Genomic DNA, 11,196 nt, shown 5'->3' on the forward strand with positions numbered 1-11,196 from the left:
TAGAGCAAGATGGGCCTAAGTTTCTGCTCACTGATCTTTGCAGTGCTTTAAAAACCATCACCTCGCATCAAATTAAATGTTAGGTAGCAAATACAGCTTTGTGATTGCAATAATATCTTTTTTAATTTATATGTGATAGCTATTCATGCTGACTAGCAGCCTTTCTCTACAGTGCCAAAAACTCTGATTTGGATGGTTTAAGGTTGTAAGAAATATAGACCTTTGATATTGGACACCCAGGAACATTCTGTGCCCTCAGCCAGGTCACCTACACCAAAAGCAAAAGTTTCTTTGTTGCCAAAGTAAAATGAGAAGATTGATTTTCTGGAAAAGATTGGCTTTCTTTAGCTGAGATTGTAAAGATTGTAAAAATCTAACATCCTCACTCTAAATCCTCCCAGAAAAGTGAGTTTGTGCATTTCACACAGTGTACCCAGTCTCATTTTTTATTACTGACATTTTTTTGCTTTTAGTGTTTTGTTTATTAGAACAGGCAAGTACAAAGCTTAAACCCAGTATTACTTTATATTGCAAAGCAATTTCATGATTTCAAAAAAGCCTTAGTTTGTAGCTTTGACTAAAACAAAGTACGTCATTCAAGAGGCATCACACGCTACTTTTTAACTCTAAATGATATGACATTGATACAATTCATAAATATCATCATTTCATGCTTTGAAATGACTTGTTATGAGCCTCACAAAGCCACTGCTGACACAGAGTCAAATATTTCATTACATTTACATTAAATATTTATATGAAAATAAATCTCCATGTCCACTAATCACAATTAGGCACCCTACCAGCCTAAAAAATTAAACTCTTCATTAGTTTACATTGCTTATTTTTCAATTTTGCCACAATGGTGTGAATTTGTGCTATCGACCAGCTATGGAAGCACCACTGAACTTAAATCTTTCCCTCCAGAGCCTCGTATAATTTGGCTCAGCAATGGTTCCAAATGGTACGATGGTCCTTCAGCTTATTTGGCTTCTCTCTTACACTTACATTGCCTCTGAGCTCTGGTTGTGGGCAATACTGGGGCTGGAGCCAACAGCTTGAACTCACAAGGCTTGGGACCATCATGGTCTCTACCAGATTAATGTCTGCTTCAGGGGATTCTGGAGGGTGGGAAAGTCCACCACCTTGAGAGTCCTCTGTTGTAGAGGTGCCTATGTGATTCTGTGTCACTCTCTGTTCGAGGATGTTATCAAACAGCTTCTGCCTCACAAATCCATCCATCCTTCCTCAGTTCTTTCCTATTCCTCTTTGCCATTTATCCTTTTCAAGCCTTTTCAGGATTTTTTCAATATTATCAACATTATTATATGGACCAGTTTAATACAGTTTTTCTCAGTTGCTTTGGTGCATTTCTCACAACAGAATTAAACTTTGCACAACAGTTAGTTCAACCTCCACAACATGTAGTCGTTTTGGCACAACCTTGTGGCGGTTTCATGTTCATTGCGTCCAAAGGCAAATGCCTTTGGACATGAAGCAGTTGAGTAAGTACAAATATCTAAAGAATGGTCACTTTTGACTTGCTATTCATCACTATCTCCTTTCTTTTATCATGAATGTCACAATTATTTATACTTGTACCGGCTGAATAGTCATTGTCCTTACAACTAATAGTCTTCATTTCATTGCTTGTGTCAGTGCACTCAAAATTGTTGAACATCTTGTCAAACACTTTGTACACCCATTTTGAAAACCCTATTTTTAAGGAGTTTCCATGAAACCCCTGCACACGTTTGTATATCTTGACGAAGCGGGATTCAATCTTGCAAAAGGCGTGAACGAAATCACATTGGAGAAATAGCCACCATTGATGTCCCAGGCCAACGAGGAGGAAATATTACAATGTGTGCAGCAATCTCAGAAAATGGCGTTCACACCCATATTCCTCGTATTGGTGCATACAATACACAACACCGGTTGGCTTTTCTGGACGCTCTTTATAGGGACCTAATCCCACAAAATGAAAGGGATGATCCTGGTGACAATCGGACAATGTATGTAGTGGTTTGGGATAATGTTAGCTTCCATCACTCTGCTGTAGTCGGGCAGTGGTTTGCAGCACACGACAGGATACTTATGGAGTTTCTTCCTCCTTACACTCCATTCCTAAATCCAATTGAGGAGTTTTTCTCTTCCTGGAGGTGGAAGGTATATGACAGGCATCCACATACCCAAATGACCCTGCTAGCAGCTATGGATGCAGCTTGTGATGACATCACAGCAGAGTCCTGCAGAGAGTGGAGTTGACACTCCAGAAGATACTTTCCCCGATGCATCGATAGAGCTGACATTCGCTGTGATGTTGATGCAAATATGTGGGCAGACAGACGGGAGCGTCTAGATATCAATGATTGATATGCAGCAGTGTCTGTTTTTCAGTTTTGTTTTTTTGTTTCATAACCACTGGAGTGAGGTTTACTGTCTAAGTGAGTTTATGTTTGCTGTAAAATGTTTGATTTACTGTATTTCCCCAGTTTGCACAATGCTGTGAACAGTTTCAATTAAATATTATCAAGAGTGCATATGGAGTGTCTTGATTTTCCTTTACAATTTATGGTTTTCAACATGCCATGCATGCTGTCCAGACTTGACATGTCATTGGGAAGCACCTACAAAGAAATCCGTCACAATGAGAACATGTTCAAACCATTTGATTTTGTGACCAAAGGTGCTGGTGTAATGACTTGTAATTGTGACAGCCCTGACACTTTGATTGATATAAGTACTTGCTTTTGATGAATGTATTATCTGTTTTGATTAAGGGACTTGCTTTTGAAGCATTGACTACTTATTTTGAACAACTGACTTTTCTTTTTGATGAAGTGACTCACTTTTGCAAGTTATCCACCATGTTTTGCAGTTTGCACTAATTGTTTTGAGAAGAGCCTTAGTAGTGGTGCAGAGATCAATTCTGTTGTGAGAAATGCACCAAAGCAACTGAGAAAAACTGTAACTAAAAATGTTGACCAGTTGCAAAGAACTTTTATGAGAACTCGTATGGCATAAGAGACAAAATACAAGCCGTGATATTGCCACCAATATGGATATATATCCTCTGTGCGCCTTTGTGATTATTTATGACACGTCTCCTTAACAAACAAAAGTTTGCTTAGGGAGAATGAACTATTCACATAATCCAGCAGTTACTTCTGGTGTTTGTTGGATGTACAGTAGGAGGTTTCACCATCCACAACATGGCTTTGTGGATTAGCTTCCGGTTGGACAATAAGATAATAAAACTACTCTACCACCAACTGTAGCAACTGCCAGCACCTGTAATTACCTTTTATTTACAGACTTCAGCAAATACAGGAGAATTGATTAGTTTGATATACAAAGCCATAAATGTCATTTCTCCCCCCTAAAGTGGGGGCCAAACACCCACACGTTTCCTCAACAATTTTTGGAAAAAAGAACATGTGTTTTCAAACACAGGAAGAGAAATTGCCTGGTTGGCAAGCTGACATACGAAGAGCCCTACTTCACACACAAAGATTTCTCTCTGATCTGGCAATTATAGATCATCCCACCTCACCCCCCATCCCCCCACCCCCCCTTCGCTCGTTCCCCGGTCTTAGTGATCTTTTGATTGCAGCCTGAGAGAGACAGGCAGTATAAGAACCCTTCAATCTAGCTCTTAAGTGAGAAAATGCTGAAAATGTATTCAGTTCCCTCTGCTTTATGACTCATGAACAATGTAGGATGGTTGGGAAATTGTATTGATAACAGGGCATGCTGATATAGGGCAGGTTTAACACATGCAGCTTAGAATGAAATTGAAAAATGCGTTCCAGGCAGGAAATGAATTTTCAGCTCTCTAAACCAAATTTTAATATGTATGCCTTTGTTTGTTACCTGGCACTCTGGGTTATAATTTTGAAGAAATCAGATAGACCTGATAAAACACACCTATTGTTGAAAAAAAAATCTAAATGTGTTTTACATGTAGTATTTGAAATTATCCAAAGCATCATGCATACTCATCAGTCACTTTGTTGGATATTATGCTCCTGATTTTGTTCCTGTTCGACACATCTGAGACAGCAGTAACATAAAAACAGTGGCCAACACCTCGAGAGGGTTAATAATGGATGCAGTTCTGCATCATGTAACACTGCTCTATTACTATTGTGGTGCTGTGATGCAGAACAGAAGGATTGTCTTGTTCTTGCAAAATGATCTCTCGTATACAAGCACTTAATCAATTGACAAATCGATAGCACGCACTAATATCTTTGCCCTATTTGTCATTTCTGTTTGTTCTTTACTTCACCACCGAGGCTCACTAAGTGCAGTGCGGCATCAACGCGCTATCGCAAAGTGTAAATGACAGAAATCTCTGAAGCATAAAACAGTGAGAAAGTGCATAAATACACTTGTAAAGAAATATTCACAATAATTTTTGATGTAACTATTATTTGACAAGAAAAGCAATTTTATCATCTGTTATAGGCTAACGCTATTTTGGAAGTGGTCTAAAACAGAAAAGCACAGTTTGGTATTTGCTACATAAATGTTGATCAAAAATATAACCGTGACACATCATGTGGTATTTGGTTATGTGATATGAAACCAGTGGTATGACTCTGTTGTGTGATGATCTGAACTATACATAAAACAGAACGCAGATAAGCATCCAACGGATGTTCTTGGAGCCCAATATAAAAGTCCTTTTACTGTGTTGCAGTAACCTTGCAAAAACCACCACGTTTTACTAAATGCTAATTACTTTTTAAGTGACACAGTCTTAACATAGGCAGAGACACAGGCAGCAGAGTATAAAATTTATCGGCTAAAGGTTAAAAAAAGTGAGAGCTGCATGTGCTTAATGTTAGAAAAAAGACAGAAAAATACAGTAGAGACTTGGCGGCTCTGCACAGCAATAGAAGCCAAACTGGCTGCTGGAAGAACAATTACTGGATACCCATCGGCAGCTTAGATGTAAATAAGAGTGAGCTGGTGCCTCAGCTGTCAGATACAGCACAACAGAGACAAGATCAGGCTTCAGTATACTGCAAAACTTATGTAATATTAACCATTTATTTCATTTCACCCTCAGTTGATAGATAGATAGATAGATAGATAGATAGATAGATAGATAGATAGATAGATAGATAGATAGATAGATAGATAGATAGATAGATAGATAGATAGATAGATAGATAGAGATTTCACATACATAGTCACACACACATACGAAGACACAAACACACACAAAGCTCGAGCTGATGAGAGATAATGTTCCCTCCTCATACCGAGTGGCTGTGAACCAGAGCTGTTTTAGGCTCGCATAAAAAATTCAGAACTCTCTCTTAGCAACATTTGCCCTACATAAAGAATACACACATGCTCACACACACATCAGAGTATCATTTATGTCGTGCACATGTGAGCAGAAATGAAAATACACATATTGAGAAAACCCAGGAACACTTCATGATATTGGCCTCGATTGTTTTATGTTTGAGCAGCAAGACATTAAAGAGGCTATTATACGCAAGGTTCCACACATAGCATTAATTTATTATTTATTGACTCTATTGATTAAACATTTCATTGGCATTTCTGATAAACTGGGGACATTTTACGTAGTGTTAGCTTTACATGCAAGCAGTGGTTGTGTAAAATTTCAGAGTTGCTGTTGCCAATAAATCAGTTTATCAAAAAGCCAGCTGCACGTGTTTGTGCTTGTATTTCTGCAAGTATTTCTGTGTGCATGTTTTTCAATTTTCAGCACATCCATGCATGCATCTAAGCAAGGCGTTTAAGTGCATGCGTCCTTGAAGAAAACAGGCATCTCTGCACACATCTCCACAATGAGCAGGTCAACACCTCGGCTCAACCATCCATTTTCATTAGATGCTAATGACAGGAGTGGAGGGGCGGATGTGCCAGAGAGAAAGATTCAGAGAATAAAAAAGGATATAGTTATGCTCCCTGTGGACTGACTATCAAACCACTATCTCCTGTCATCAAGCATAAAACTCCCTCTGCTCAATTACATAATCATTCCACATACACTACTAGCAACTGTCAAGCAGACGTGGCCAGTTGCTTACAATCAAGATTTTATTAAGAGTTTTTATTATGTATTTATGAGATGGATGTAGAAGAAGTCTGCGGAGGAAAATGGAGAATAAAATGTTTTCCACTTGAGAATTTAGCTCATCTCAGTGTTGCCCTCTCAGTGTGGGTTGCAACACCTCTGCCAAGTCATCTCCATCTGAAAAGCATTTAGGGCGCCTGTTCATCCTGGCATTATCCGCATGTCTATACAGACAGTGCTCCTCCAGTTCCAGTTTGTGTTAAACCCACTCTAGAAACAGGACTTCGTCCTTCCTGGCTTCACCACAGCCTTTCATTCTGCAGAGTATCTAGGTCAGTTGATGTACAAAAGCAAACTGTGACCATGTGTGGTCAAGTGGTGTGAAGTGAAGAAGCTTTATGACTAAGATATCGGTCTGGCCAAAATAAATAAATAAAACAGAGTGGTCTGAAATTAGTCTTCCCTCATTATGTTGAAAAAAAAAAGAGATAGTTCTAAAAAACACAAAGTTTAGTTGCTGAATTTATAGTAAAAGGTCCCAAGTGAAGACACACACTAAGGTTGCCTATGTCACAGAAACATCAGAGTATAATCAAAGAAACAGATCAATATCAAGAGAACTGAAACAACATCACATGGAACTAAATAGATGGAAAGACCTCAAATCAATCAATATTTGATGCACAAATCAGGATGTGGCTAGTTTTCCATGCATTGGCATATTGTGATACTCTGCCATGTTGAAATGAAATTTAATGACAGACTTCTTCCCCTGTCGCCACAGACTGAACTGACAAAACTAGACGCATGCACCCATCCATCTCAATTGCCCTCAATATTTGGCCTGTTTAATGAACAATCTAGCTTCTGAGTCTGTCATCTTACTTTGGGAAGTTCCTAAATAACAAAGCGCTCCTTCCTGCTGCAAACATCGCACCACATCCAGCAAGTCTTCACCCACACTGGCAGTAATATTGCCTTGCACGCTGTGAGTGCTATAAAAGACCGTCAATCCATGACACCATGCTAAGCGTATCCTTTCCATGGTGTGCAGAGGCTATTGCAGATAGAACAGCATTTGCTGATGGGTGAATAGAATGAAATAAAGACATTCACTCCATGGTTGAGTCATCCACAAGTAAGATGAGAAAATTATCACTTCACTGCTGCATCTGAGAGAGCAAAGTGAAACAAGCCACTGTTGTTGTATATGTTTAATCAATTTGCAGGTCACTGTGAGTTAAAATCCAGCAGCACTTACATATTAAGCATTGGATTTTGCTTACATATACAGCAATGTTTAGCAGAAAAACATCAGAAAAATCCAGCTATTAGGCAATGGCAGTGCCACCAGGGAACAGAATCCTCTCCTGGTGGTAGCAAAAGCAATTTTCTAAATGGCTTATTTGTAGGTTAATCTTATATCTAGCCTTACTGTTTCTGTTCAAAGCAAAGGAAACATTGTATCTAAATCAGTGCACCCAAGGAGCAGTGCACATAACCTTTCATATTTGTGTGATGCAATATAATATAAGTGTCAGAGTTTCTCTAAGAAACGGTAACTCAATTCTCAAAACAAACATGTTACCTTGCCTGCAGATTATTATGATTTCATGTAACTGTTTAATGGCTAAGCAGTGCTGGATCAAGATGTCTCAACAGTGTGACAGTTCACTCCAAACCCTCTCCCAAGTGTTGACTGTAGTAGCACAATGAGTAGGGAAATACACCAGTGCTGCGGATTAAAACCCTGGGCTTCCTTTTTTCTTTTTCTTTTTTAAATGAATGTAAGTTTGTTTAAAAAAAAAAAAAAGAAAAAGCTCCAGTGTGTATGCAATAACAAGTATTATTGTACACTTGACTTCATGTATGTTGTGAGAGAATAACTGAATGAACTCTCAGTGTTCTCATTAAGCATTTGTAACATCTCAATCCTAGACCAGCCATACCACAAAAACATTGCCTTGCCATTAGTGCTAGCAACTGCCACTGCATGGCTCGTCGTTGAGTAAATTGATGCAAGAGAGACACACATGCTTACGATCTCCCTCACACATGCAGACTAAAAATAGCAGCTGCCTTACCTTTCTGTACACTATCATGTTGGGGGACTCATCTGCTACCCCATTGGTCCCCTGCCCACTGCTGTTGGTCTGTGCCATGATCCAGCTAGTAAATCTGCCAGAGGAAATGTCAGGTGCTCCTGTTGTGGACAGAATGGATATTTTGGCACGTCAGAAGAACAACGAAGCCTAAACGTGACTTTGCCAAAAGAGAGCAATTTACACGCCTGTGGTCTGCATCATGTTTCAGTGTATTTGATACTTCAAAAGGGAACAGATGTTCATTGCTCCAGTTTGGCTACGTGTTTTGACATTTCACAAGGTCTTGACAAGGACATTTTTAAGAAAAAGGCGGTTGCTTTAACACAAAGTGTGGCTACTGGTACAGTACACATTCCTACTGAATGGGACAAAAGTTCAACTTGAAAAGCAATGATAGGTAAATGGAAGGACTAGCCTACTGTCACTCTTGCCTCAGATGAATTCGCTGTGCAGCACAGTCTAAAACGGCAATCACCTTTGACCGTTTGTTTACATCGGAGAGTTCTCTCACGCCCTACATGGCACATACTACGGATGCATCCTAAGGTTGCAATAGCAAGATAAGGTGAATTATAGACCTTGGCAGTGGTAAATGCAGTAAAACAACACACGGTCCCTGGAGGAGGCAGTCTACTCTACAATGCAGCCTGGATACGTGCATTCGGATGTAGTAGCCATAGTCAAAATGTGCAAGACTGTGCAAATGTAATGGATATGGTATGCACATTACAGCTTCATCATTCTTTCTTCCCTTTACGACACCCACACGACATCCTTGGGAGGTTTAGACTGCAACACGAACAGCGAAGTCATGTAACACGCTCTTAACATGAAGCCGTTGGCTTTACTATATCGGGCTTTTCTTACCACAAGCCACTGCCCGTTTAAGCACCTTGGACAGCTACTGCTAAACGCCCGCGTCCCTTATCTTCTTGGACGCCGCTTAAATACACAGAAAACACAGCGACGTCGGTCACGGGAGGAGAAGGGGGGCGCTTACCTGAAAAAACACGCAGCCCGCTGTAGGACTCCTGAATCCTTGCAGGGATGGAAGCCTTGTCCTTTGCTTTCAGTATGTCAACTGGCAGACATAGGAATGCGAGGGGTATTCATTGGCAACGTGAGGAGGCAGACATTCGGCGGACACTTGGTGTGGTACAGCTCTCTGTCTCAGTCTCTCATCTCCTCTTTTCCAAGCGGTGCTCAGAATCACGGGTGCGCCACCCCGGAGCGTCGAGAGCGCGCATCGATCTATGACCAATCGCGTGTGAGGAATAAATTACAACCCGTTTTGGAGACATACAGCTATTATTTTTTCAAGCTAAGATTGTACTGCTATGCACTGCAGCGAAATGCTCATTGCGAAAACCAGGACAAGACATCTTAAACCGATAGCTTATTAATATTGATACAACTGCAATCTATAGCAAAGGTCATGAGAGGACACTACAATTTTCTGTGCCATAAGAAGAAACTCGTTTAGCTGTTGTCCCAACTGAATATGAACAACTGAACAAATACCATTTAGCCCTGCAGTAAACACAAGAATTATACAGCGCTGACGTAGTAATATGCCTTATGATACATCACAAGTGTACCATGAAGCGTTGTTGTGAGGTAAATGAAACCATCCTGAATTACGTTACATTTATATTAAAGTCTCACTACTTATATTCCAATACCAAATAAATAGTCTAACTACTTTCTCTTTATACTGTCACTTTTACTGGCAATAAACAATAAACTTGGACTACTAAAGAACATTTTAAGTCTTTAGGTAACGCCTACGTTTTTGTTGACATTTTAAAGTTCATACAGTATAAAAATAAACTGAAAGACGAGCTGGCGAAACCAAAAGTCAAACAAATCTTGAACAAATCTTGTGCTTGTTTGGGGAGAATGATGTATACGCAAACGTCGAGGTCAGCTTAATTTTAGGCCAACATTCATTTTTACAATACCTTTGGAAATCTGTCTGTTCTGCCCAAAGAAGCGGATGAGTATTTCTCTCACCAAAACGAATAGCTGAGGGTATGCAGTACGGCTTTAAACGATAATAAGATATGGCGTTTCAGTCAAATTCACCGTTTGTATTTTATAACACTGCAAGTGTAAGAACTGGGATATACCGGCAATAAATTTATATGACTGGGCATGTCCAGTGCTGCAGTGATAATGAATAAATAAATGCACTCTGTGGCTTTGTGGTATGCAACAATCCAGGCGTGAAAGATGACAGATGTGCCCTTTCTCCTAGTGTATGTAACTGTATGCTTATCTCTCTACAGTCCTTCCTTCTTTGCTCTCGTAGGAATCAACCACTCTACAAGGTTGGCCAAACATCCAGTCCATTCCCTGTTTTCCTGTGAGCTGCAGATTTGTGAAAAATGTGCTACAGTCATCGGTATGCTGCTATAGCAACTTTGTAGAGGTAACAGGCGCCTCCAGGTGACTGTTGCTGTGAATTGGATGCTATGTAAGTAAAACTGAATCTAAAATTGAATTGAATAACGGGTTTTCAAACCTGATAATGAGGTAAGTGATGTCATATTTTCTCATGGCTTTGCGTTTCTTTAATTGCTTCTTTATAATCTTTCATGGACCCTAAATTTATATATATAATTTTTTCCCCTGGGTTGGGTGGGGGTTCGGTTACAATTTTGGCTCCGACTTGCCCTTAGTGTCATTTTGCACTTTTTTAGTCTTACTGACCAGTTAAAGTACTTTAAACTACAAATCACTTTCATCTTATTAGTGATTTAGGGGGAAAAAAGTCACTAAGCCTTGAACCCCAGGACTACAGTAAGTGTTAGAAATGTAGGTGTCATAATAAGCTGATAATTACATCTTTTTTTGTTTTGTTTATAACAATAATAAGATAATAAGATGTGATTGAAGTGCAGACTTTTACTGTTATGGCATGTGTCAGCTCGACAGGTCACTAGTGTTTATTTATGATGTGACTGATAATAGAAGAAGCAGGGTGTATAGTAAAGTGTACAGTGCTATACTTTCTGCTCAGAT

The 11,196-nt window shown here is 39.5% G+C and overlaps 1 protein-coding gene across 2 annotated transcripts in view; it reads right to left on the reverse strand.

Moving 5' to 3' along the window:
- Positions 1–9,417, reverse strand: part of rgs7a (regulator of G protein signaling 7a) — a 56,723-nt gene extending 47,306 nt beyond the window's left edge. For both annotated transcript variants that reach the window (XM_085477378.1, XM_085477377.1), the window contains exons 1-2: positions 9,173–9,417; positions 8,152–8,270 (exon numbers count right to left, since the gene is read on the reverse strand). In XM_085477378.1, the coding sequence (XP_085333504.1) occupies positions 8,152–8,229 (78 nt within the window). In that variant the 5' untranslated portion in view covers positions 8,230–8,270; positions 9,173–9,417. The remainder of the gene's footprint in view (positions 1–8,151; positions 8,271–9,172) is intronic.
- Positions 9,418–11,196: the final 1,779 nt, after the last annotated feature.

The sequence above is a fragment of the Copadichromis virginalis genome, linkage group LG13 (assembly GCF_057382275.1).
Source record: "Copadichromis virginalis isolate Kocher_CV1m ecotype Utaka linkage group LG13, C_Virginalis_male_GT1.1, whole genome shotgun sequence".
NCBI classification, from domain to species: domain Eukaryota; kingdom Metazoa; phylum Chordata; class Actinopteri; order Cichliformes; family Cichlidae; genus Copadichromis; species Copadichromis virginalis.